The sequence below is a fragment of the Aspergillus welwitschiae genome (assembly GCF_003344945.1).
Source record: "Aspergillus welwitschiae strain CBS 139.54b unplaced genomic scaffold BDQ94scaffold_17, whole genome shotgun sequence".
Lineage (NCBI taxonomy): Eukaryota > Fungi > Ascomycota > Eurotiomycetes > Eurotiales > Aspergillaceae > Aspergillus > Aspergillus welwitschiae.
The window spans coordinates 725,051-751,052 of NW_020798711.1; the positions used below are offsets into that span (position 1 = coordinate 725,051).

General features: G+C 51.1%; 9 protein-coding genes across 9 annotated transcripts; 4 read left to right on the forward strand and 5 right to left on the reverse strand.

Moving 5' to 3' along the window:
* Positions 1-3,411: 3,411 nt before the first annotated feature.
* Positions 3,412-8,624, forward strand: psrA (putative general stress response phosphoprotein phosphatase Psr1/2; the record flags this gene model as incomplete). Its single annotated transcript, XM_026769118.1, has 12 exons — positions 3,412-3,511; positions 3,609-4,804; positions 4,856-5,005; positions 5,061-5,163; positions 5,230-5,399; positions 5,775-5,833; positions 6,727-6,902; positions 6,997-7,028; positions 7,247-7,543; positions 7,600-7,674; positions 7,743-8,202; positions 8,341-8,624. 12 exons carry the CDS (start codon positions 3,412-3,414, stop codon positions 8,622-8,624), a joined length of 3,102 nt encoding a protein of 1,033 aa, XP_026626149.1.
* Positions 8,625-9,382: 758 nt separating this feature from the next.
* BDQ94DRAFT_144559 (aldo/keto reductase) lies at positions 9,383-10,765 on the reverse strand. Its single transcript, XM_026766470.1, has 3 exons — positions 10,404-10,765; positions 9,555-10,342; positions 9,383-9,493 (listed from the first exon to the last, which is right to left on the reverse strand). The coding sequence occupies exons 1-3, from the start codon at positions 10,546-10,548 to the stop codon at positions 9,467-9,469; spliced, it is 960 nt and encodes a 319-aa protein (XP_026626150.1). The 5' UTR covers positions 10,549-10,765; the 3' UTR covers positions 9,383-9,466.
* A 197-nt stretch (positions 10,766-10,962) lies between these two features.
* Positions 10,963-13,568, reverse strand: abaA (transcription factor AbaA). Its single transcript, XM_026775617.1, has 3 exons — positions 13,125-13,568; positions 12,895-13,071; positions 10,963-12,838 (listed from the first exon to the last, which is right to left on the reverse strand). The coding sequence occupies exons 1-3, from the start codon at positions 13,561-13,563 to the stop codon at positions 11,091-11,093; spliced, it is 2,364 nt and encodes a 787-aa protein (XP_026626151.1). The 5' UTR covers positions 13,564-13,568; the 3' UTR covers positions 10,963-11,090.
* Positions 13,569-14,082: 514 nt separating this feature from the next.
* On the reverse strand, positions 14,083-17,407 carry mrd1 (RNA-binding ribosome biosynthesis protein MRD1). The gene is made up of 4 exons (XM_026766471.1): positions 17,152-17,407; positions 16,298-17,056; positions 15,813-16,085; positions 14,083-15,762 (listed from the first exon to the last, which is right to left on the reverse strand). The coding sequence occupies exons 1-4, from the start codon at positions 17,377-17,379 to the stop codon at positions 14,545-14,547; spliced, it is 2,478 nt and encodes an 825-aa protein (XP_026626152.1). The 5' UTR covers positions 17,380-17,407; the 3' UTR covers positions 14,083-14,544.
* A 158-nt stretch (positions 17,408-17,565) lies between these two features.
* On the forward strand, positions 17,566-18,555 carry BDQ94DRAFT_144569 (dynein light chain DYN2). The gene is made up of 7 exons (XM_026766472.1): positions 17,566-17,700; positions 17,752-17,774; positions 17,825-17,858; positions 17,912-17,946; positions 17,992-18,018; positions 18,071-18,140; positions 18,190-18,555. Exons 1-7 carry the CDS (start codon positions 17,670-17,672, stop codon positions 18,252-18,254), a joined length of 285 nt encoding a protein of 94 aa, XP_026626153.1. The 5' UTR covers positions 17,566-17,669; the 3' UTR covers positions 18,255-18,555.
* A 106-nt stretch (positions 18,556-18,661) lies between these two features.
* Positions 18,662-19,954, forward strand: BDQ94DRAFT_144573 (rhodopsin family protein). The gene is made up of 7 exons (XM_026766473.1): positions 18,662-18,895; positions 19,035-19,088; positions 19,196-19,229; positions 19,305-19,329; positions 19,387-19,419; positions 19,485-19,525; positions 19,594-19,954. The coding sequence occupies exons 1-7, from the start codon at positions 18,865-18,867 to the stop codon at positions 19,784-19,786; spliced, it is 411 nt and encodes a 136-aa protein (XP_026626154.1). The 5' UTR covers positions 18,662-18,864; the 3' UTR covers positions 19,787-19,954.
* Position 19,955: 1 nt separating this feature from the next.
* BDQ94DRAFT_144575 (sodium:solute symporter family protein) lies at positions 19,956-22,461 on the reverse strand. The gene is made up of 5 exons (XM_026766474.1): positions 22,291-22,461; positions 22,035-22,207; positions 21,465-21,981; positions 20,758-21,411; positions 19,956-20,702 (listed from the first exon to the last, which is right to left on the reverse strand). Exons 1-5 carry the CDS (start codon positions 22,410-22,412, stop codon positions 20,126-20,128), a joined length of 2,043 nt encoding a protein of 680 aa, XP_026626155.1. The 5' UTR covers positions 22,413-22,461; the 3' UTR covers positions 19,956-20,125.
* Positions 22,462-23,698: 1,237 nt separating this feature from the next.
* BDQ94DRAFT_37970 (HIT family protein) lies at positions 23,699-24,822 on the forward strand. The gene has a single exon (XM_026775620.1). The coding sequence runs from the start codon at positions 23,786-23,788 to the stop codon at positions 24,698-24,700; it is 915 nt and encodes a 304-aa protein (XP_026626156.1). The 5' UTR covers positions 23,699-23,785; the 3' UTR covers positions 24,701-24,822.
* Positions 24,823-25,143: 321 nt separating this feature from the next.
* Positions 25,144-25,915, reverse strand: BDQ94DRAFT_37968 (SEC61-beta family protein). The gene is made up of 3 exons (XM_026775619.1): positions 25,751-25,915; positions 25,266-25,611; positions 25,144-25,204 (listed from the first exon to the last, which is right to left on the reverse strand). The coding sequence occupies exons 1-3, from the start codon at positions 25,751-25,753 to the stop codon at positions 25,170-25,172; spliced, it is 384 nt and encodes a 127-aa protein (XP_026626157.1). The 5' UTR covers positions 25,754-25,915; the 3' UTR covers positions 25,144-25,169.
* Between the last annotated feature and the right edge of the window lie 87 nt (positions 25,916-26,002).

A 26,002-nucleotide genomic window follows, 5' to 3' on the forward strand; every position in this document is an offset into this window, starting at 1 on the left:
ACGAACGTAGGGTAACACAAACGAATGAAAGGGGATGTTGATACCTACAGCGTATAGAACATTGAGACTAGGTATGTGTGCAGGTATGCAAGCATGGGTAGGTGGCTAGATAGGATGATCGACTCTCCTTTCGACAACTGCACGGGCCTATTTTTGTTAGACAGCATCTGATTCGCAGGCAGTCCCAAGTAGATGCATGGAATGACGCCCCGGGCGCATTATCCGCCAGCCATGGTGACGAGCCTTTCCGGACTAGAGCATGTTAATGGTCTTGGAAGATGACCATAGACCTCTAAAAGCTAGCTGCTGAACAGGGCCTTGGACCCAGCGAAGGAGGAATAAGATTGACGGCGACATGAGAGACCTGAGCAGTCGCTGAAGCCGATCACGGTCGGTGATAGATAGCCAATGGTATGACTTATTCCTAACAGAATAACGGATGATGCATGTCTTGATTGACCTAATAGAATGCTAGAGGGCTTGAAGATATTAGATGTGAGCGGATTCGTGGTACTGTGTTAGGGCATGGGGGTTTTTTTAGGCTGAGGGCTGGCAGGACGAAAAGCGAATGAAGATACTGATTGTCTCGGAGTGGAGGTGCCCGTCCAGGATCTCAGTCCCAGAAGACTGTAATTTCGACTCGATCCTGTATTAGGAGGTACTGATCACCCACAATAGCTGTAAGTTATTCTTCGGCCTTGCCTACTTTGTATTGGTGCTGCCCGCTTGGCTGAGCAGGAGACCGTCGTCACCTGGAACTGTTTCCGGGGTCTTGAAGAGGATGGAGGGAGGGCCAGGGTGTAGGTCTCCCATGATTGTTAAGGTCATGAGGGATGAGAAGCTGCAGGTTCAGTGAAGGTGGTGTGCACCATAAATTGACCCGACTCGTGCAGACCATACTATTACGGAAGAGAGATGTTACGGCCAAAGAAACCACGGCCCCCTCCCAAAGACACCATCAAATGCTAGCAGATATGCACGACGGCTACAGGTCCTCTGAAGGGACTATTGAGCTGCCAGATATACCCCAGCCTCACCTTGTCACTGGTGGTTGAGACCACCTTGACTCTTGGCTACCTCCGATTCGTCCTAGAAGCGCCCGCGGAATAAAAGACGAGCAAGGTCCCTGCACCAAGCCTTCTGGGGGGTAACAATGATAACACTTACTTTCGGGCTTTGCAATGTGATCAGTGAGAGGAATTATTGAAAATAAAATCAGACTTTCATAACTTCTCCCAATTTTGGTGATATTTCTGACTGGGTGCGACTGCTACATAGGACGACATAGGCCTGTTCACGAGTCGGAACGTGTTCCGGATGACCTCGAGTCGAAGGCTCCTACATACAGAGGACTACTTACTACCTGGGACCGGGCTGTGGGTAGGCGTGTAACTGACTAGCTTCTGCCTATGCATGAATTACATCAGTCTGAATCAAATGAAGTATGGGGGATCCTGCTGGTATCCTTATCATCCACATGTCTGTGCAATAGTAGTTAATCTGAATTCTCTGAAAAGCGTGGTTCACCATCACCATGGGTGCCGGCAAAGATAAGTTGGTACGACAGACCTCATAGTGATTAACCGGTTCCAATGGGGGGTAATCAGGGCGTGCAAACTTCAAGGTACGGGGCATCTCCCGTCAAATCAGGCCCGAACCTGCTGCGAATGGAGACTGAACCTCCGTCCCAATGCTGGACCAGCCAGTCGTAGCAGTTCTGAGAGTGTCTGGCCCCAATTCTGCAGCCCTGCATCTTTTGGTCCAGACCAGACTTGGCCTGTGTTCTCCCGCTTTTTCTTTTTCCATTTTCCATTTTTCTTCCCTTTTTTCATTCGTCTTTTCTCCTGGGGCCCGTACTAATTTCTCATGCGGTTTCCGAGGTCTGCTGCTTTCCTCTTACCCCTTGCCCCCCCGTTTCCCTAAGGCACATCCGAGCATCCATCAATGCCCGTCCCTATTTAACGGTACCTCCTGTATCTCTCTGCACAACTGGTTAGTTAATTTAAGGTCAGCGCATAGCAACACGAATGGAGTAATTTTAAATTATTTTTCATTTTCTGTCTCTTATTATTATCATTCCTGTATTATAATTGTGATAATAATATAATGATGATAATTTTGGTTTTATTACTATCATCATTGCTGGATTCGCCCGCCCACTTCCACCTCCCTCCCCTCCCCTCCCTTCTCCTCTCTCTCACCCCTCGGGCTCTACGTATTCTTCTGCTAATTCCCTCTTACTCTATCTTTCCTCTTTTCGCTCTTATTCCCTTTCCCCCCTTTCCCCTTCGTCTTTCTCTCTCTTAAACCGGTTAGCCGCCAGTCGAGGAGCTAAGAAATAAGCCACTCTCCACTATCATCAACCGGCTTGCTTGACCACATCAAAGCACCACCGCACCTGGGCTGATTCCCCTTGACTTCCGTGCTCCCCTGTCGCTCATCCCGACTGTAGAAAAACCGTCATTAGACCGTCCAACTAGTGGAAACAGGTCTCTTACCTAGTCCGCTGGCTACACTTTTTTTTTGACACTTCCTTTGCCCATCGACTAAGCGAAAGGGACGAACCCACAGCACAAGAAATCCGATCACCAACCGCCGATCAGATTACTTTCTCGGGGGGCACCTTTTTAGAGTTCCTTTTCACCTTAACTTCCCTCCCGCTGGCCAGCAACCCGTCAGCCCCAGTGCAACAAGCGATCATACCCTAGATCGTTTACGTTACAGCTATTATTCCTCTCCAACTAACTAACTAACTAACCCATCTACCGGGCTGTCTGACCGGTGACCTTTGCTTGAACCTTGCCTAAACCTTTTTATCACTGTCTACTACTCCGTACCATTCTTAAACCCAAAAGGTCATCACGAGTCAAGAGGCGCCCTGGCCCAACCACGTGATCCCCTACTTTCAAACAGTCCTGCACTTCACACGCTCGAACCCTTCCATTCCTGCGATCATCCCCAGACTTGACCTCCAGATCGTGCCGGTCGCATATGCTTTTATGCTCGTCTGCCGCCCTGTATATTCTGGACATTGGAGGGCGGATTGATTGGATCTGCTCATAGCGAACGAGTTCTTTTTAGTGCTGCGCACTAGCCTTATTCCAGGCGGTGGTCCGGGTCCCAGAGCTAAGCAACTTACTGGTACTACCACCTTAGTAACCTGCCTCCATCCCATCCATTCAGTACGTGCGAAGAGCCAGGAGGCGTGACTGCACCCTCTCTCTCTCTCCTCATCTTCCTTGCCGGCGCAACCCCCCTCCCTCCCCTTCTCGGCGGTAACCCTGGTGGTCATTGTCCTCCGACTCCTCTCTATCTCGCTTTCGCTCTCTCTTTTCTACTCTCGCCACTCTTCTTCCCCTTGGCCTTTTTGGTTTTCCTGTCGGCTCAGTGAACCTCGCTCTGCTACCCTCAATGCTCGGAGGGAGCTTGGAGCGAGATTCTTCACCATCAAACTCAAAACCGACCACCGGAGAAGCGCCCATGCCTATCGCGACGAGCCCCCCGGACTCCAGTAAGTTTCCAACACCGTTGTTTCCTGGATTCGCAGTAAAATTCTCCGATGCGCTTCGGTTGGTTCCGAGTATTGTTACTGATATCTTCTTTGTTAGATCCTGAACCGTCGCCTCAGGACCAGCCCGCCACCACCGATGCGTCGCCTCTGTCGAACAATGTAGAGCCCACCAATGCGGCTCAAGAGTCCGTCGCACCGGCCCAGGGCTCGGTAGACGAGTCTGCAGCCACCTCTGCCGACGCACCGAAGAAACATCATCTACTGTTGCCCATTTCGTCGCGTGCATCCTTAAAAGCGGATCGACAGTCTACGCTGGACAAGAGTCAAGACACCGCCCACGATGACTCCGAGAATACTCTTCGCGGTTCGAAAAGAAGCATCTTTAAAGGTCGTAGGGACAGGAGCAGAGGCAGCAGTATGAGGTCGCGTCGGCAGAACCAGGAGGGGGCGAGTATGGAGGAAGACAAGTCGGCAAGCCCTGACTTGCGTGATCCGGCCAAGCCAGAGAGGAGAAGCAAGGTCTCGTATAGGTTGTTCGCTTTCTTGAGCTGTTGTTCCTCGCCCAGCGATGATTCGGAGGACCCTGCCATCCCCGTGAAGAGGACATCCAGACAGCCATCGGTCCCCCACACCCAGGCCACTCCGGAGAAGGCCGACGCCAATGCTGGTGATTCGAGCACCGCGGAATCCAAAGACCCAAGCTACTACCGGGATGAGAAACCCAACATGACCGTGACGTCGAACCAGTCCATGTCTCAAGTGGACGAAGAGCGCACTGTGACTACTTCCGAGCAGGGCGCTCAGCTCGATGGCGCAACGGTACCTTCGGGCCCGGCAGAGACAGAAAAAGTACCGGCCTTGCCACAGGACAGTGCTGATTCACAGGGGCTTGGTGTAGGCCAGAGTACTCAACCTTCCACCACGACCGCCGAAGCGAGCGCTGTTGCCAGCGAAGCGGGGGAACCCAGTCAGAAAACAGAGGAGCAGATAATTTCTACCTCCACAGAGAAGGCTCAGGATGCTCCGACTGCTCCTATAGAACTGGATGAATTGCCTAAGCCCCCGGCGTCTGAAAACAGCTATGACGACGAGAAGTACACTTCACACGATGAGGAGGCGACAGTACTTCCAGCCGAATTGCCTCCCCCGACGGGCCCATCCGGACACCACGTCGACACAATGCTAGAGGAGACGCAACAGCAATTCCTCTTGCCACCACCTCTCCCCCATCTTCGGGACAGGAAATGCTTGGTTCTTGATTTGGACGAGACGTTGGTTCACAGTAGTTTCAAGGTCCGCCATCCCCAGATTATTTACCCAGTGCCAGACTGACACTATGTTCAGGTTCTCGAACGTGCGGACTTTACCATTCCCGTGGAAATTGAAGGGCAATATCACAACATCTACGTTATAAAAAGACCTGGAGTCGACCAATTCATGAAAAGGGTGGGTGAGTTGTACGAAGTGGTTGTCTTTACCGCTTCTGTCTCGAAGGTGAGTTATTCCAAGACGAGGGTTGTCGGCTACGCATTCGCTCACGCTTCATTAGTACGGTGATCCCCTGCTGGATCAGCTAGACATTCACAACGTTGTCCACCACCGACTGTTCAGGGATAGTTGCTATAACCACCAAGGCAACTATGTCAAGGTTTGTCTCGGCCAGCTCCATTCTCTTGCGTGACTAGGATGCTGATCCTTTTGTTAGGATCTTTCTCAAGTAGGCCGCGACCTACGCGACACGATTATCATCGATAATTCTCCGACTTCCTATATCTTCCACCCTCAACATGCGATACCCATCAGCAGCTGGTTCTCTGACGCCCACGATAACGAGCTACTTGATCTGATTCCGGTCCTCGAAGACCTTGCCGGGGCACAAGTGAAAGACGTTAGTCTGGTTCTCGACATTGCATTGTGATGCCTGTAACTCTAGTTCTTCTGGCATTTGCATTATAGCATGCTTATCTTCACATTGCGGGTCCAGTCGGTTTTCAAAAAGAAAGAGTCGTCTGATCTTTGTTCAACTATACGCATGGAACGTCTGCTGGGTCGAGCAACCAGACCATCCGGGCAGCTCACTCCAGTCCCGTTTGGAATCTGAACACTCGCAGCAGTTCCACCATGAAGATGTGTTCCCCCTTTCCTGTTCTTCCCCTTTTTGACCTTTTTTCCCTTTACCCCATGTCACTTGCACCGTTTTTCTTCCGAGCACCGGCCATGTTCTTGCGCTCCCAGCGAGCAGATACCAGATTACCCCCGCCAGTCTTGTTTCCTAGTGTTTGAAGTTTCCTTTCTTGTTGCATACCGCAGGCGTCAGTCTTGGTCATCAGCCAAAATTTTGCTGATCTCATGTATACGCTCCCCGATTTACATTCCCTCTTTTCTTTCATCTGTCTCTTTTTACTTTTGGTTCCTTTCATCGTCTCCATTTTGTTTCTTCTTGCTTAACATGTAGCCCATACGAGGCTCGACCCACCGTCCTGGTTATTTTCCTAGTCTCCTTGTGCCCGAAGATGTGGACCCCAAAACCCAGCGTTGTTTTTGTCATTGGTGCGCCATGGTCTGTTTTTTGGTAACTCCCTTGCGCGTGGCATTTTGATTCATGTCTCAAGCGCCTGTCGCTGCTTCTGGTACACGCATAGTCTGAATGGTCCCGGACTCTTTTGGGATCGGCGACTTTGCAATGTATATGTACTGATTGGGCGTGCGTGCTGTACATAAAAGCGTCCGCCTACACCATTCAGCTTGTCCCGTGTTTAAGTAGTTTTGAATTGACCATTTCACGAGACGGCAGAGCTCCAAGTAAATATTTAGTCTAGATCAGAAGTAGTGAGAAAACGAGAGGCAGTAACGCATGTAGGCAGGGTGATTGGCGATATATCATGCATCTACAGCGTGAAGTGGATCACCTCCAACGGCGAAGGCGGGCTGGGATCACGCCGCGGCAATAATGACCGATCGGTCATCTTCAAATCTTCCATCGATCCCGCTTTTGTCCGCACTACATCGTGTCAGCTCATGTGAGTATTCCCCGATTAGCCCCGTCATAAAGTCATTCATACATATATACATACATATTTCCCCTGCAAGGCTGCGTCCGTTCCCTTGAGCCTCCATCCAAAGCTCCGACGATCTCCTAATATTTCTTGGCAGCGTCATACCCATTCTCCCCGCCTCCGATACCATCACCACCATCAACCACTTTTTTCCCGCAGGACCTCCCTGCACACACGCGCCCACACCCCATCGCTCAACATGAAGGACAAGAACGGCTGGGATGGAAAGCTACGGGTCGAACCGAAAGCGACGATCACGAACCCGGAAGCGCTAGAAGACCCCGATTACTCGGACTCGGATGCGCCGCCTGTGGAGGAGATCGAGGCCGATGAGGGTATGTCCATCATTGCCCATATATACCGGGATGCTGTGAACCGGTATAACGGTAACACGAGAGAAAATATACTGATAGTGGGTTTCGTGTTCAGATCTATTGGAGGATGAGGACCCGGACGCAGAGGTATATGCCGATACTTCATCCGACGCGACGCGTTGGTTGATGGAAACCAACCAGCTAGCTAACACACCTCACATCAGGAAATCGATCTTGTTCACTGTCGCATAACTTCGATTCCGGCGTTGCGATTGGAGCGGTTTCCCAAGGTGAAGGTATGGCAGGAGTGCCCGGCATGTGTGTGGTCGCGCGACCCAGTGCTAATAGAACGGTGAATGGTATAGAGACTATGCTTCCGACAGAACCAAATCTCGCGAATCGAATTCCCCACGGAAGTTGCCAAATCGTTGACGGAACTCGATCTCTACGATAACCTTATATCGCATGTGAAGGGGCTTGATGAGTTCGAGAACCTGACCAGCTTGGATCTCAGCTTCAATAAAATTAAACATGTCAAGAATATTTCGCATCTGGTCAAGTTGACGGATCTGTACTTTGTGCAGAATAAGATCTCGAAAATAGAGGGGGTGGAGACGTTCACGTCGTTGCGGAATTTGGAGTTGGGGGCGAATAGGATTCGGGTGGGTCTTGAATTTGCTTCAAGTGATGATTGGGGTATTGTTCTGACTGGTTGCAGGAAATTGAGAATCTGGATAATTTGAAGGCCTTGGAAGAGTTGTGGTTAGGGAAGAATAAGATTACGGAATTGAAGGTACGTGGATTCCATTGTGATTCTTAGGTGCGATATGCGTTGGCTGACTGACCGGGTTGATGATATAGAATCTCGATGGCCTCTCCAACCTGCGCATTCTCTCCATCCAGTCGAACCGTCTCACGAATATTAGTGGGCTCGCGAACCTGAAGAACCTGGAGGAACTCTACGTGTCTCATAATGCGATCACCGACCTCAGCGGTCTCGAGGAGAATACTTCGCTGCGCGTGCTCGACTTTTCCAACAACCAAGTGTCCAAGCTGGAACATTTGTCTCATTTGAAGAATTTGGAGGAGCTGTGGGCGTCCAACAACCAACTGTCGAGCTTCGATGAAGTGGAACGCGAACTCCGGGACAAGGAAAATCTCCAGACGGTGTACTTTGAGGGCAACCCGCTGCAGACGAGAGCGCCAGCATTGTATCGGAATAAGGTGCGGTTGGCGATACCGCATATCATGCAGGTTGACGCGAGTAAGTCCTATCGTCTATATCTACTAATGCTTACGGAGATTCTAACAAAAACCAAATGTAGCGTATATCCGCGTCGTGTAAGGGAACAACCCATGTTCATCTTCTCCATACCATCATCATCATCCATAACTACTTATTTACCCACCTACCTACCTACTCTATTAGAATTACAATAAACGAAGTGACGTACCGTAGCCCGCTATACATACATGTACAACCCACCGACCCAACCAAAACCAATGCAGTATTATACAGAGTACGAAAACAAATCATACAATCATCAATCCACTTCACTTCACTTCGTCCCCTCACCCTCCCCATCCCCATCCCCACTCTCCTTTCCATTCTCACTCTCCATCCCAAACCGATACAACCCCATCAAACTCTTCCCCCCAAACCTCCACACATCCCGATCCAGCATCCTCTTCACCCGTTCCGGCACATGCGCCTTCCTCCTCATCGGCCCATCCGCCAAATAATCCAACGGTATCCCGCTCTTCACCAGATCCTTATACATATGGCTTTCCTTGTCCACGTAGAAGAACGTATGGTAAGGGTTGCGCGTCATCGCCGAGACGTGGTTATGCCGCGATGGTTGGATCGTGCATGTCAGGGTGTGTGGTGGTTGTTGTTGCGTCGTTTCTTGGGATTGCGTTGCTGGTGATGCTGTGTGGTTTGTATTAGAGGGAGATTCGTCTTGACTCTGGCTTTGGCTCTGCGTTTGTGTTTGTGTTTGGTTCTGGATGGGAATGGAAATCGGCGATGCCGCAATGGCCGAAGACGCCGCGGATGCGGACTCGAAGATGGCGATGGTGTTGTGCGCGGATTTGGGGGATGTGTTTGTGGGGTCGTACTAAATTCACCATATTTCTTTAGCATTGAGTTTATGTATTTAGGGAAAGGGGGGGAGAGGGGGGAGAGGGGCTACCTTTAGATTTCGAAATGTCACGACTTCGCCGAATTTCTGGAGTGCGGAGAGAATGAGTTTGCTTTCGGAGAGGGAGCGCGGGGCGGGGTGGGTTTTGATGTGGATGCTGCTGGTTAAGGGTTTGAGGGTCATTTTGTCTTTATTGTGCGGTTCTTAGGATTGGAGTTGAGGGGGGTGTGGTGGGATGTTCATGGGTATTGAATGGATGAATTAATTGAAAGGGAGAGAGGGTAATGGATGAATGGATGGAGAAATGTGGTTATCGCGACGCGGTCTTGGCGGGTTTTATCTATTTTATCTTATCTATTATCTACATGTCACATGCATCAAGCATAACATCTAATAAAGTTGTTATGTATTCATATATATCATATACACTCATAGCTGGATGGTCTAGAAAATAGGAGCGTAGAGTCCGTACTGTAATAATCAAGTTAGCAATTATTCCCACGTATCAAATAAAAAGTGCAAGGAAACTCACTCCCAAAGGATCGTTGAACCGCAACCCGCGATCCAACCCAGAAATAGCCTTGATCTCCTCCTCCTCCAAATCCCACCCAGTAACATCCAAGTTCTGCTTCAACCGCTGAGGATTGTTACTCTTGGGGATAACAGCAATCCCCCTCTGCGTCGCCCACCTCAACAACACCTGCGCCGGCGTCCTTCCGTGCTTCTCGGCAATGCCCTTAACAAGCTGATGCTCGAACAGCGGAGGCGAATCCACCGCGTTCTGCACACTCAACTCGAGGAAACTCAAGGGACCAAAAGAACTATACGCTGTAACCGTCAACCCCTCCTTCTGGGCATACTCGACCAATCTTGTCTGCGTGAGGTACGGGTGATGCTCGATCTGCAGCGTGGCAGGACGAATGCGCGCATACCGCAGCAGATCCATGACCAGCTGCGCAGAGAAGTTACTAATACCAATGCTGCGGGCAAGCTTCTTGTCCACGAGCGACTCCATCGCTGTCCAGGTCTCTTGGATCGTGGCGTTGCCGAACTCCAGTTCGTCCTTCTCGGACTTCCAGCCCGGCGGGTAGCGGACCGCAGGGTCGACGTATTTCAGAGAGATGGGGAAGTGCACAATGTACAGGTCGAAGTAGTCAATGCCCCAGTCAGCGAGCTGTTTGCGGCAGATGGGCTCGACGCGGTCGCCATCGTGGAAGCTGTTCCAGAGCTTGGAGACGATGAAGAGCTCTTCGCGCTTGACGAGACCGTCTTTAATGGCGCGGGCGATGCCTTGGCCGGCTTCGACTTCGTTGCCGTAGTCTGGTTTGTGTGTTTAGATTGGGAATTGGTAGTAATTTATAAGGGGAGGGGAGGGTAGTACCGCAGGCGCCGTCAAACAGACGGTATCCTTCCTTGATGGCGTGGTAGATTTGGTCGGCGCAGGTGTCGTTGTTCACCTTCCAGAGACCGAAGCCCACGAGGGGCATGTCGTAGCCGCTGTTTAGCTTTACTGTGGGAGAGGCCATGGTGATTAAGGAGTAACAAGGTCGTGTTGAGACAAGGTATAGAGACGCGGTCGAAGCAGGATCAGGGGGGATGAAGGGAGAGAAGGGGAAGGTTTGGAGGGGTAATAAGTAACTACCCCTCGGTCATGGCATTATGAACTTAATCCATTGCGCGTATCCACTGGAGGCGCCATACACGGCACGGAGAGCGGCATTGGAGGCTAAATGAAGTTGTGGCGGCTGTTTTGAACTGGGGAAGTAACTTATCCAAAGGCTGGCCGGAAGCCATCCAAAGTCGGGCCCGGCTAAATTAACCCATTTGCCGGCTAAATGCACGCCACTCAAGACCCTAATCTTGCTTTTCTACCATTACTGCGTTTACAACTTGGAAGATAATATTACTGGGAAATTTGTGATAAGAATAGAATAATCATTGTGAATAAAAGGTATCCTGCCATTATTATACACTGCATATGAATCGAAGATTAACCCGCCCATCACATTATTAAAAATACTTTTTTTCGCCCATAATTATCATTAAGTATTCTCGCTTGGCCTGTTCATTAAACGGCCTGTACTGTATTACTTGCGGTGTAAGAGTGCGCGTGCTCATGCGCTCCTCCGTTCATATCGGTCGGCAGGCTGCCCGGCCACTTATCAAGCTCCTCGGGCATAAAGTCATAGCTGTGGCTGGGATTTGGCTCACGGGGCACCGCAACATGGTGTTCGGATGACGGGTAGCCCATGTGCGGGTAGTGGCTGCCGGGGATGTCCCCAGACATTGCAGTGGTTGGTGGCATCCAAGATGCCTGGCTGTTGTTGATATCATCGATAGACTGTGCGCTGGTCACCAGCATGCCATTCAGCAAGGCATTGTTATCGTGCACATTGACCCCAAGTGGCTGGCTGTGGACATAGTGGCTATCATGCTCAAGGCTGTAAGGACCATGCGTGGAATGCGACAAAGGAACTTCAGGCATGCTAAGGATGCTCGTGCCACTGTTGGGGCCATTGAGACTAGTCTGCTGGTTGATATCATGTGATTGTAGGCTTGGGAAGGCATCCAGACCCAAGGTCACGGCGATCTTATCGTTGAGGCGGTCCTCTTGCTTAAGGGGACTCATGAAATCAAAAGGCGCGTTGAACATTTGAGCAACGCTCTCCTGGCCTGTCGAATACAAAGGCCAAGGGTTTTGAGAAACTCCGTGGTTATGAAGCAGCTCGTGGGATTGGGGTTGGTGGTAGACACTAGGGCCCGGCCGGTTCAAGAGTATCGAGTCAGCCAGCGACATGGGAGGAGGGAGATCGATGCCCGTCGCTGCCTTGGGGCTCGCATGAGGGATTCGATCCGACGAAACCACTCTACGCCATGTCGTGGTGCCGACTACGTCGCGAGGCAGCGTCTGTCGGAACTTCCAGAGGATAATTGCCACCCTCTTTTTCTCACTCACGGCATGTCCAGAGTAAGGGTTGGACATTCTGCGCGAGCTGTAGGGTGCCATAGCCCGGATCTCCTGGACTACAGTCAGGTGGCGGAGGAACTCCCTAGCTTGCTCGTGGCCATGGTGTCCAGCATCCTCGGCCAGCTTTTGATCTTGCGTGAGCTTGGTGAAGCGATTCGCCCACCATTTGGATTCAAAGTGGGGCTTGACCTTGGTGTGCGTCGCGGTGTGCACAGGCCTCGCGACTTCCTGGCGCCCTTGATAGATCTCTTGGCCATTTTCATACATGTAGATCTTGGAGGACCAATTCTCCATCTCACTGAGGATCGGAACGCCAGCCGCACTGGCCTGGGCAAAATCTAATTCCAAGTGAATGCCGAGTTTAGAGCGAGCAGCCGGGAAGTCGTCCATCAACTTCAGGTTGGCTTCGATTAAGATAATGTCGCAGTCCAACGACCCATTAGAATTCGCCATCAGCGAATTGAGGTAAGGAAAGGATGTTTGCCAGTTCCTGATTTCATTCAAGGAGATCGGTGCTACCGGATGGCGCTGGTCGTCTTGAAGGCGACTGTAGATATGGCTCGCGTCCTCGATACGATCATTCTTGTCTGGCTCGTTTACCCACATACCGAACCCGAGGCCTTGGATAGTACTGAAATTGCTCTCGGGCCAGCTGGCGTTCATGGAAAATGGGGTAGGCGGCAGATCTCCTCCATAGGCCTGTCTCATAGGGTCATGATAGGTGGGGTGGAGGTGAGTGCCATAATGACTTGACAAGGGAGGATCCATGGCAGGCCCCCATCTTGGACCAGCGGGCGGATGTTGGTTGTTCGAGCGGACGTTCGCCTCTTCTCGTACGAGTCGCTCCCCTAGCCACTTTTATTAGACCAGTCCGACTTGAGTATTACTTGAATATGCCACTTACAATCGGGGTCTCCTTTGAGGAACGAGTCGAGGACTTGGAGGTGGCTGGAGACTTGCTTTCTAGTTCTTCGTTTACCAGTTTTCTTGTAGATGAACTCAGCAATGAGCTCATTTCGACCATATGACTTTCCTCGCTCGGACCATTTCCGTCTGCCCATTGGCGGATTCGCCTCGAGAGCTATCACAACATTAGCTTTCATGTATCGTTCATCTGAAGCATTGACTTCTCACCTTGTTGAAACGCGTCTTCAAGCTCGTCCGACCATACCGGTTCCCCATCTTTGCCAGTGTCTCGACGTGGACGGGACCTGTACTCCAGATACTTGCTGGACCTGAGATAGCTTCTGGGCCTGCTACGAGGACCGATTAGGCTGGGCCCAGATAAATGCAGGCGCCGGAGCTTCTTGCTCTGGAGCCGGAGGTTCTGAGGGGGCTGAAGGGTGGTGGGAACAGTGGGCACTGGATGTGTTGGAACTGGGGGTTGAGGATACTTGAAGGCAAGTTGCTGCAGCTGATCGTCACGACCAACAGTGCTGCTGTCGGCTAGGTTGTCAGAGTATGTCTGGACGTTCCCAGAGGTGTTCTGCAGGGCCCTGTCCGTATGGGCACCGATGCTCTCAAGAGCTGACTGGTGTTGAGGCACAATACACCCCGTTTGCCAGTGCGCCATCGAGCGGACCACCGGAGAGGATTGACTCTGGGAAAGAATGACAAAGAATGCCAAAGAGGAGGGTGATGGAGGACAGCAAAATGCTTTCTACCGCCGTACCAAAGAACCAGTAGTCACAAACCAGCGATCAAGAACGTAGATGCTTGGAGAGAATGTAAGAATTGGGAGAGAATGTGGGAGCGAAGAGCATGGTGTTTATAGGAAACCACTACTCTCCCTGGAGAGGGAGGCCTAGTGGCATAGCTGAATCACGCTGCTCGTTGATACACCACCCCTCCAAGGGCTATGTCAACTGTTCAAGGCGGGGAAAGGAATCTCCTCCCAAGCTTCACGCGTCCAGGTCGAGCTATGAACGAAGGAAGATCCTGTGTCCGAGCAAATCAGGAGGAAAGGAACTGCACGATGGGAACGAGCGGAAGACCCATGCAAGGGATGCTCCCTGAGCACGAACCAGTGAGCTGCTCCTCGGAGGTTTTAGTGCACGAGACGAGCAGTGACTGCTAATTTGAGATACATTTAGGAGCAGCTAGACGTCCAGGTCTGTGGCAATGGCCATCCTCTGGAATGAGCAGTGGCCAACGACATCGTCCAGTGCCACGGCAGTGGAATGTAAGAGGTGGTTACGTAGATCATGTTGGAATGTATGGGCTGGACAATCCCAGGACCGGACTAATCTTCACTTGGATAACCAGGGCTCGAGCAACTAGGTGTATAAGGAGTTAAGGGAAGGAAGCCTTGAATCGGCGAGGATAAAGGAAACCGCGATGGGATGACAGGAATAGACTCGGATGAAAGAAGTCCACTGCACGAGCGGACGGGTAACTCTGCAGGACGCGCGCGTATGTACGTGTTGACAGCCGCAGGAACGTGTTAAACCTGCGTCCGCACCATGCTCAGTGTCCGGGAACGCAAGGGATATTAATATCAAAATCGAACCATTGCTATTGTCTGTCCCTACCAACAGGGAGAAAGAGTAGGGACTTAGTCCTCTTCGCCGTCCTGGGCCCCTACAGTGAACTTCTTGCGCCCAGGCCCGGCAAGCTTTTGTAGCTTGACCCTGTCCATCTGTTCCCCTACTTTCTTTTCGATCTGCTTGATTTCTTCCTCGGCATCGATCGCCTCCTCGTTTGCAAACTCCAGGACCAGCTTTCTGCCCAGAAGATGGGTATTCTTCAACGCGTCCATGGCGTTTTCCGCTTCGCGAGCGCTTACAAAATCCGCAAAACCGAAACCACGAGCCGACCTATCAAACTTCTGAGGAACCCGCACAGAGCGAAGTTGCCCGTAGGCTCCAAAGAGTGACCGAACATCCTTCTTGGTGGCCTGGAACGGCAAGTTCTTAATGATGATCTTCGTCCTTCTGGCTGCAACCTTCTTCGCGGTATCTTCACGTCTCCGCTCTTCAGCTGCATCCATTCCACGGTGAGACACCCTAACTACCAGTTCATGCTGATCAAGTTTGTAGCCATTCATGGCGGCAAGCGCAGATTGGGCCTGGGCTTTTGACCTGAACTCCACGAAACCAAAACCCATGCTGAGCGTCTGTCCAGGATGCTTAGGGTCAGGCTTCGTCTTGATCTTAGCAGACACAAAGCCGTCCAGTGGCCGGAAGAGGTCCACAAAACTCTGGTTCGTAGTAGCAAAGTTGAGGTTCTTTACGAAGAGGGTTGTAGTGGGCGTAAGGTCATCAACCTCATCTGCCGCGAAAGTGTCAGCAGTGGAGAAGCCTTGAGAGACAGCCTTAGTCTCTATCGTTGCCTTCTGTGGCACGACTGCAGCATCAAACAGATCCTTGGGTGCCTTCTCCAGGAAGAGGATGGAGTCTCCGAGTTTCCGGTAGGCAAGTCCCTTGAAAGCCTTCTGGGCCTCATCGGGTCTCGAAAACTCCACGATAGCTATCGTTCCACTAGGAGGCATGAGTAACCTCGTTATTTGCCCGAATGGTTCGAACATTTTCCTGAGCTCATCAGTCTTGACGCCGTACGAGAAGTTCTTTACAAGGATAGCAGTGTTTCCACGCTCCCGCTGCTTGAAGGCTTCGATATTAACCCCATTAGCTGAGAAGTAAGCTTTCGTTTCTTGAATTACGTGGGTTTCAGCGTGGGCCTGCTTCACAGCAGCATCAGATGAAGTAGGATCCAAAAGATCTGCTTTGGAAACACCAAGTCGCTCAGCTACTGAAGACATAACGGCATCCGTCTGCAATATATTAGCGTATAGTAGTGGCGGCTATCATACGAGCTACTCACGTTCATGTAGAGAGAGTTCCAGCTAAACGTAGAAGACGAAGCATCCATCTTCTTTTTGGTTTGCTTTTGCTTTTTCAGGGGTAGTTTCGCCAGCTCCGCATCATCAATCTTGTAAGTCTTCTTTGCAGCTGCTGGCAGAATATGCATCAAGCGACCTTGGAAGTGCTTTCCGTCAAGATTCTTGTAGGCCTCTACGGCCGCATCTGCGTCGAGGTACTGAATATAGGCAAAGCCCTTGCTGGTATTAACCCTAGTATCGAAAGCCACATGGATCTAGGCACATTAGCATAATTCAAATAACTAATGAGTGAATCAAGCAACAATATTGAGGTGTATAGCTCATCAGATAACAAGAGGCATCTACTAAAATACTCTTTCCTGGTAACATCATGTGCTTTGCATCTGATGTCCCTATCAGGACGATCATCATTGAGCTGGGGAGGGGGTCGTGGATGGCAGAAAATAAAACTCATGGATTCACTGACCTCTTCAATTCGTCCGAAGGGAGCAAATAGCGGTTCAAGATCTGACTCCGAGGTGTCGTAAGCAAGGTTTCGCACGAACAGACGTGCAGATAGACGGATATTCTCAATATTCGTGTCGACCTGCGGCTCCTGAACCGTCTTATCCTCAGTCGCTGCGGGAGCGACAATCTGGGCATCCCTAGAGTCAGCACCTGGATCCTCTGCTTCTTCTGGAGCTGCAGATTCCTTCTGCTGCGCAGCAGCGTCAAAATCCGCCTGCTCTTCCTCATCAAGCAGACCAAGAAGGCGACTTGTCTTGGAGCGGAGCCAGTCCGCATCCGAAACAGCTGGCGCCTCAGCCTCGGCGACAGTATCATCTTGCTCTGCCGGTGCCTCGGCGTTGCCTTCTCCACTGTGGTCTACCACCATGGGTTCAGGTGATCCATGAGCTTCGCGGTCAGCTGTGTGCATCTCCTTAGAGTGATCATATTCCTCGCCAAGCTTCGCCTTCTTCCTCTGTGCATAGGTAAGCTCCTGAGGTTGCTCCTCTACTTCAGCGGGCTGTTCTGCAGGTGAGTCATTCTCCGGCGGCTTGGGCACATCATCATTTGCCCATGTCTTGGTCTTAGACGAATGTTGCATTACAGAGAGATACTCTTGCAAGCGAGCGTCTTGCGGGGCGTTCTCGCCATCCCGTTTACGCTTGAGGGAAGTATCTGCAGCATTGCTACCAGAACTCTTATCATGTTTTCCAGCTTTGCGAGTGGGTTCGGCATCGATCTACAAGATTACTGGTCAGTCACAAGACCACCTTGACTGTCAGCGGGGAAAACAAAAGAAACAAAGCAAGTGGGAATAGGGAGTAGAGCACATACCGGCTTAGCAATGTCTACTGAGATTTTGGACATCTTCATGTAAGTCTTATTGAAGTAAGACACAGCCTGCTGGGCCACCTCATGGCTCTTAAAGCCCACGAAGCCAATCCTGCGTTTAGGCAATACATGAGCGTCCGTGACTTGAAAGCGAGTAGCGAAGTGCTTCCTCAATTGATCATCAGACAAGGTTGGCGGAAGGCCAGAGACAAATACTCTGGTGCTCTCCATGATTGTGACAATGTGTGCCACTGAAATTGTTTGGAAAGAAAAAGTTCGAAAAAATTTTGGTGGAATGTTTTTTTTTTGCTTCCTTATAGTGCCGAGGGCGGTGAGGATGGCGGCCTGGCCCGTGCGTGATCCGGGCGGCGTCCATTGCGCGCAGCCAGCAATGTTGATTCCCAATACTTCCATTGGGCTTCGTGGGACGTCTGCGTACACTAAATTAATAGTGCTTGATCGTTGTTTTGAATCCTTGCTCATTTAACCTATTACTACATTCCTCATCGACGTCCAGCAAAATGGCTAGCGAAAAGAAAGATAAGCTTGAGGGTAAGTCCCCGGACGCGGCATCGTCAAATGATGGCTAACATGACCGTTCAGCGCAGATCAAGTCCGTCGATATGGTAAGAGGAATTGCTGGAGGTAACCAAGAATTGTGCTTACAACATGGCAGACGGAGGATATGCAGCAGGAGGCCGTTGAAGTTGGTATGGTCAGCCCTACGGGTCACCTCGAAAAGGAGGGCTAATACAACGGCTAGCAATTGAGGCAATGGACAAGTACCACATTGAGAAGGTAGGTTCGGTGTCATCTGTTGGTTGACTTTGCTAACGACAGCAGGATATCGCCCAATACATCAAGCGAGAGGTCAGCATTGCGCACTGCATCCGGACCACCCCTCATTGCTCACAATCTACAGTTCGATTCGCGCAAGGGTGCGACATGGCACTGTGTAGTCGGAAGGAACTTTGGCAGCTTCGTCACGCATGGTGAGTGTCATGGCCAGGGCATCAGGGGTACGGGCTAACTTTCGAGCAGAGACGAAACACTTCATCTACTTCTACCTCGGGCACTGCGCCATCCTCCTTTTCAAGACCCAATGAACATACGACCGCAGACACCGGTCTGATTCGCCAAAGCGATGTCTATAACCCTTTCGGATAATTCAAGCAGAAGTATCGTGCAGTGAAAGGTCCCATGCAAGAGCTGGAAGGAAATGCAGCCATATGGTCCAAAACGGAATGCTGTGGGGTTGCCTAGAGGGCACAACGAGGCGGTGATTCTTCCGCGCATTTACCTGCTACTTGATTCAGATTCTTTGTTAATCATTTCAAAATATCCTAGTGAATACAAGTTGATCCAATCGCAGAACTACTGCAGCGCTGTACCGTAGACACGTAGCTTTTCCAGCACGCAGGCTACACTGCTAACTCACTATATATATAAATGGGACCGCAGCAACTTACGACACCGCCGAGTGCGGAACGCCAAGTGCCAAACCGCGCCAAGCCACAGCGCCACACGTCAGCCCCAATCAGTTTATTATATGGCTGCCTCCCCCTTCCCATTACTTGGGCTGCTGCCAATGTTGTCCCTTTACACGTCGCATTACATGATCCAACACGATCCCGATTCCTGTCATTTATTACCTCCTTAGTTAGAATATACCAACCCACCCGTTGTCTATCCTGGGAGCACTCCAAAGCCGTAAACATGGCCATCTGCATCACCTTCGGAACACATGGTATGTGACTTATCTACTCCCTTCCCTCCTAGTTACTCCACACGACCACCGACCGGGGCGACGACCATCTTGAACATTGATTCCACAAGAACTCACGACCAACAAAGAGTATGCCAAAACTAACACCAAAGGAATCCAGAGTTCACTTCCATGCTAGAAGGATACGAGAATGTCCGCGCGTTCTGCTATAACTGTGAGTCCCTGGACCCTGACAATCATGACTGCTAATTTTAGCTCTGGTTCCTGATCCAACCAATAATTAAATCGATTATTGACTGACCCGTCTTCCTTTTGATCTAGGCCAACATTGGAATGGTCATTGTTTGACGAGATGGTAAGCTTCAACTTGACTAATTTCTTAGATGGGAATATGTTTGGAGGTGTATGCTAATGTATGATGATCAACTAGGCCGTGGTTCACCGTCTGCTTCATTGTAACCTTGTCCCCCATCCACATGACCTCGGACCAAACTGACCGTACATACTTATAGCCTGTCATCCCTCTCGCAACACATAAGTACAAGGTATGTTAACAGACTGTTCTCTCCTCTCTATGCACCTTGGATGGCGTAAACTAATATCCTTATAGGAAGTAACCTGCTATACATGCCGCTTCACGCAGGATCTACGGTAACTCCATTCCCCCCTCCAACCCACCCAAGGAGCAGGGAAGGATAGAAACTAACACTTGTTTCCAGCGACCGTCCTGATATCACACCAGATACAAGACCCCCTCCAGGTGTCGTACCGGGTCAACTACCGCAGGCGTACTATGGCGGCGGTGCACCTTTCTATCCCCCGCAGCAGGCATCGGGCCCGCCTCCACAGGCGTCCGGGGGTGTGGTAGCGCCGCAGCAGCAGGCAGAGCAGCAGAACCATGTGTATAAGTGATGAATCGTTTCGATGCTTTTTCGCTGATGATGTATTATGATGGGTTGATGGTCTGTCTCTGTATTTATCGAATACCTTTTGCTTGTCTGCTGTTCTCTACGTCTGGTGGTTAGCTTACTCGCTATCGTGCATGTATTGTATCGAATCGGAGTTAATTGCTCTAATGAGGTGTATACTATATGCGTAGATTCATATTATCATACTATCTAACTTAACACTGTACAGTAACGAATGGGGTATATATCCAAGCCAAAATAACAAAACCAATCATAACCATCCCAAGCCCAACATATCCAGACATCAAACACGTCTCATCATCCAGTTACCATAAAAAAAAACCTACTTCTCCAAAACCTCCTTCTTCTCAAGCACAGGCGTCTGCACTCCCGAAACATCCCCACTCGTCATCTCCCCAACAATCATGCCCTTTCTCCTTCCCCTCTTCCCCATAATATCCAACACCATCATCCTCACCGTCCTCACAATACTCTCCCGACCCTCATACAACGGGAAAATGACCACCCCGAAAGTCGTGCAGAAAAGCCAAATCAGACCGACAACGACCCAACCCGTAAATAACTTCTTGCTGAAGACATACGAGCTGCCATACATAGGGATGGGCCAGAGAATGAGAAAGCAGAGGACCATGAAGATGGTCAAGGTGCGGGAGTAGAGAGCGGCGCGGTTGAGTTTGCGTGTTTCTTCTTCCTCCTGGGCGGCGGACTGGGTGTTGATTTCGCCGGGGATGAGTTCGATGTCGATGTGAGCGGCTGCTGCTACGTCGGCGTCGTCGACGCGGCGAATGGCGCGCATGGTGCCGTAGTCGTAGTTTTGAGAGCCGAAGATGAGGGTGAGGATCGGGGAGAAGATCACGGGGCTCAGGAGGGCGGCGACGTTACCGGCGAGCATTGGGTAGCTTTTAACTATGTTAGTTGATTGTTTGAGGAGGGAAGGTGTGGGGATGGACTCACTTTGCGCCGGTTGTGGTGACGGTTAATATGCCGTATTGTTTCTTGGTTGTCACGAGCCAGGCGATAAGGGAGACCGCAAGACCGAGGGGTGGCGAGGCGGCTGCTGCGATCCAGTTCTGGTGCTTCCAGATGAGGGACATGGCGCCGGGGAAGACTGCAGAGGAGATGATCACGCCCATCAGCAGATAGAGGTAGCCCATTCCGATACCAGCGTAGTAGAGACCGGTGGAGAAACCGGCCATGGCGATGGCCCAGAACACACAGGTCATGTGCGAAACCCAGACGAGACGCTTGCCCTTGGCGGATGGGTCGATGTAGGCCTGGTAGATATCGTAGGTGAAGATGGATGAGACAGCAATCAGCTGGGCGGAGAAAGCGGAGGTGACTGCCATGAAGATCATGATTGTTGTGCATACTGCGCCGCTGTAGCCGAGAAGCTTGACGGCGGCAAAGGGCAGGACAAGACCGGCTGTGACGTCGTCGGGGCTCAAGCGCTGAGTGCCCTCCAGAGAGAGAGCAGTCATGCCCAGAGTGCTGGCGCACAACCAAGGGATTGCGAACCAGCAAAGACCACCAATGACATATCCGGGAAAAGCGTGCACGGGGCTTGCGGCAATAGCTTTGTTGTAGTACCCGTTGTCGAGGAAGACAGTACTGATGGGGTTCGTTAGCAAGTAATTTATACGGAAGTGTGGTGGTTGACATACCCAAAGTTGCCGACCAGGTTGATAATCCAGAAGATGCCACCCTCCTTCGACCTCATGGTCAGATAGCTTCCCTCTGCATTGCCGTCAACTGGGTGGAGCTTCGATGCTGCTACTAGTGCATCATAGACAGCTCCAGGGGAGCCAAGCTTGTCGCTAGTCGCGTAGGCAGAGAATGCAAAGATGAAGATGACGACAATAATCACGACGGTATGCAAATAGTCCGTGATGAATGTCGCCTTTATACCACCAAACAGGGTGTAGAGCACGACACCAATTGGCAGGAGGAAACAGGCAGCAACTGTATTAACTCCCGTGAGAGACGTCAGGACGGCAGAACCTCCGGTAAGCAGCATGGCAGTAACGAGAATGTTGGTCATTAGGCAGAAAACGATGAAAACAACATGAACAACGGTTCCGTATCGAGCACGGAGTGCTTCGAGGAAGGTATGCGCATTTGGAGCCCTCCGCTTGAGCTCGATGGCCAGTGTAGCGAACAAGATGATCTGGACCGTAGCACCTGTATCACCGAATCAGAATGATATTGACCGTATTGTTGCTGGCTGTAAGTACCTGATGCGTAGAAGAAAGGGCCCGAGATGCCGTACTCGTAAGCCACAGTAGTCGACTGAAGAAGAGTTGCAGCCCATGTCCAACTACTGACAACTGCCGCGGCAACCAAGCCCGACTTGACTGATCTTCCAGCCGTTGAGAACATTTCCGATGTCTGCACTTCATTCTGGTATCTACACAAGAACCGTAAGTCCCGCTAGACTCCAAAGCTTGAAGGGGCCAAAGGCCATGGTTGAAATGGGATTAGACTACATACCTCTTCAGAGCCCAGGTGATAAAGATCATAAGCAGGGCAAAGGCAAAGCCCAGACCAATGATGATGCCATATCCAAACCCTTGCGAGAGAGGCGCTGTGAATGTGACTGTGTCTGAAGACATGTTGGCAGCGTATGAACACGCGAAGCGATGCCTTGCTATGGCTGTAGGATGACTGAATGAGACAAGATCTTGAGCATGGCGGCAGAGGCAAGAACATATAAGGCACGGGACCCTTGAAAAATCTCCGACCTCGCAGACACGCTGGTGATCGGCGGGAAGTCCATATTGAATCAATGACTACCGATCCAATATCATTGGATCCGAGGAGTCAGGCCTGGGGAAGCGAATGGCTGATAAGAGCAACTCCTGGTGGTCGTTTCGTAATGTGCTTTCATCAGATGGGAGTGTAACATTAATGGCAGTGGACTAGCTCCAGGGAGTTTAGTACCGAGCAATCTAGTCAGTGCCATCGTTCCACAGTTCCATTCGCATACACATGGATTATCCCATGGCCCCTCCACTTCCTTTGCACGAAAATGAACAGCCGAACCCCAAGTGGGTTATCAACGTATCAAGCCCGGGCAGCTCATTGGCGAGGCGGAAATGCTTCTTATCAGCGGAGGTCAGCGCAACGACGCCCATTGGCCCGAGTTGGGAGCGGACGATGATAAGAAACCGTAGACTATCAGATAAGGATGTCAGCCAAGTCATGGATTGGTTTGTTGGTGCAACCTGTCGCTCTGCCAAGAGCTCCATGGCTTTATGGGGAGCAGACTTGATGATAGCGCTCTATCAGTTACTACTTTACTTACTCGATCCTGCCACTAATGCTTTGGGGGTCTACCCCACTGCTCTTGGTTTTGAAACCGGGGAATTTCCATCGTGCTTCCATCCCTGTAATTGGTGGGTGTCTGAGTAGGAACCAACTGATCTTGCTTTGCATCTGAGGTATGCCAGATCTCAGTACTGTGCGTAGGGCAGACCTTGCTTGTGTGAATATGTCATCCACGTGTACTTCACCTTAGGCCATTCTTAGTATGTGGATTGATCTACTTACTAATATATATCTAATGCTATTGTATCGTCCTTTACTGGGGGGCATGTGTGCATAATATATACATCACCTGTGCTAGTGTTGAATAGTCCTTTAAATGTCATAGTAGTTCTCTGGCAGTTGGGTGCCCATGTACATGTGACATTATCACTCAGTATAATCTATGGGTCTCGGTGTCAGGACTCTCTACACTGGCACTGTATATATTCAAACAATATACTAGGCCTCCTACTAAACCACCAAGACTGACACTACTACTGCAATGATCTAATCATCTCACCACCGTATAAGTTGAGCTAGTATTCCTTGCTAGCCATGACTCACGCCAGTTCAAGCAACTATACATCAGCACTAGCACCAAGGTACCTTCACCATCACATAAACATTCATAGCCCACCACAACCAGAACCAAACCATCTACCACCACCACAACAACAACATGACCACCGAAATCTACCAAACCAACAACCTCACCATCTCTCTCTCCCACCACCCAACAACACCCGGCCACACCATCGCAACCCTAACCAATACCACCACCCCCAAGACCACACTCTTCGCCCTCCCCAAGTCCACCTTCATCTCCACCCTCGTCACCCTCCGCACCATCATCCCCTCCCTCAAATCAACCTACCACACCCCCCGCATCGCCTTAATAACCTCCGGCAACACCACCCTTTCCCTCCTCCCCCTCCACGGCCTCACCTCAACCTGGACCCCGATAACCAGTCCCGAAACAACCTTCAACGACCCTCAATCCTCCTCCCACCCCCAAAGCTACATAACATCCAAATCCGGCCCCCGCATGCCCTCCGCCCACCTAACCCACATAGCCGACACCATCACCACCCACACCCCATCCACCCCCAACTACACCTTCCACGGCCCTTCCTCAGACACCAACCTCTTCGCGAACATAATCCGGGGCACCGAGCACCCTCAATGGCGTATCTGGGAGGATGAGTCCCATGTAGCCTTTCTAACGCCTTATCCGAACACGCCCGGGTTCACGGTGCTAGTGCCGCGAACACATTTGGGGAGTGATATATTTGCCCTTGGGGAGGAAGACTTTGAAGGGTTGATGGGCGCGGCGTGGACGGTTGGACGGGTGTTGATGGAGGCGCTGGGAGTGGGGAGATGTGGGATGGTGTTTGAGGGGTTGGAGGTGGATTATGCACATGTCAAGCTGGTTCCTGTCTATGGGGACGGGGAGGATGATGGTGGGGAGAGGGAGGTTTTTCGTGAGGTGTATCCTGGGTATGTGAGTTCTTTGCCTGGGCCGGAGGTGGGGGATGTGGGGGAGTTGGTGAGGAGGGCTGGGGAGATTCGTCAATTGATTGCTGCGCAGGAGTAGGGAGGAGATGGGGGTGTGGTTGTGGGTTTGTTTGATTTAATTAATTGATATAAGGATCGGGGTGGGTTTTCATCGAGTCTCGTTTTCATTGACAAGCACTATATTACACAAAACGCATTTCTTCACGGAACTAGGGCTCTCCATTAATTGTTGATGGGCACAAGTGCACGGCATAATTTAGCGATAATTGTTCCATCCTATTCTGCAGATAGATTTGGACCAATTGTAGAAGCACAAGATCGGCATGTGCCTTCCCCACTACCAGCACACACAAGAAAGAGGCAAGGGACACCAGGGGTATATGTATCGAAGGGCAAAAGGTTGGATGATGGATTCGCTGGCCTCGCTTGATCCCTGCGCTGCTGATCTCGCGCGCGACCCCGAATCATTCGACACGAGCCAGACATATCACGTATAATAGGACCAGGAGACAGCAACGGGGCGAGAGTACAAGTCGCATTTCAGCGGCTTATGAGGAGAACTTGCGGGTGATCTTGGCAATGACTGGATATGCGCGTTAGAGGCCACTTCACCACCCAGAAGACAACCCGGAAAGCACACTTACCGTGGAGACCAACGACGGAGAAAATGAAGCCCAGACTGAGAACCAGGACAACAACGGGGTCAACCCTTAGACCGGGGCTCTCGTCAGTGTAGAGCTTGAGCATCGTGCCGGAGGAGCCACCAGCACCGGCGGCGCGAGTCGAGCTGGGTCTGGCATTGCGGAGGGACTCCTTATGGTCAGCGGCCGCGCGGCGACGCATAGCAGCCCGGGGACCACCAGGAGGAGTAGGAGAGGAAGGGCGGTTGACGGAGGAGACAGCAGAGGCGCCGGTGCCAGCGCCAGCAGACTTGGAGTCGGGACCGGACTCAGCACCGGAGGTCATGGGGGAAGCAGCACGGGGAGAGGCCTGAAGAGAATACAGACGTTAGATGAGGTTGCCCTTAGTCTAATTGACTGAAGTTGTCACAATTCGTCGATGGTCTGGTTGAGTTCGCTTGGGAGACAACGGTAGCCACCAAGAGGATCGGCAGGACAAGGGTGCTCACCATTTTGAAGAATAAGGAGATTCAAGAAGATAAGAATCAAAGAAAGTGAAGCTGAATTAAACAACAATGACAACAAGAAGCAAGGAAGCAATTGGCCGATGAAGAGGGAAGGAGTCGGCTGAAGAGTAGAAGAGGAGGAGATACTGGTAGGAGGTCCGGGAGGTGAGGTCGCGAGATGCCAGAAAGAGGCCACGCTCACGATTTCCAGCTGGCGGAAGGTACCGTCATTTACGGTAATGCCAAGACCTCTAC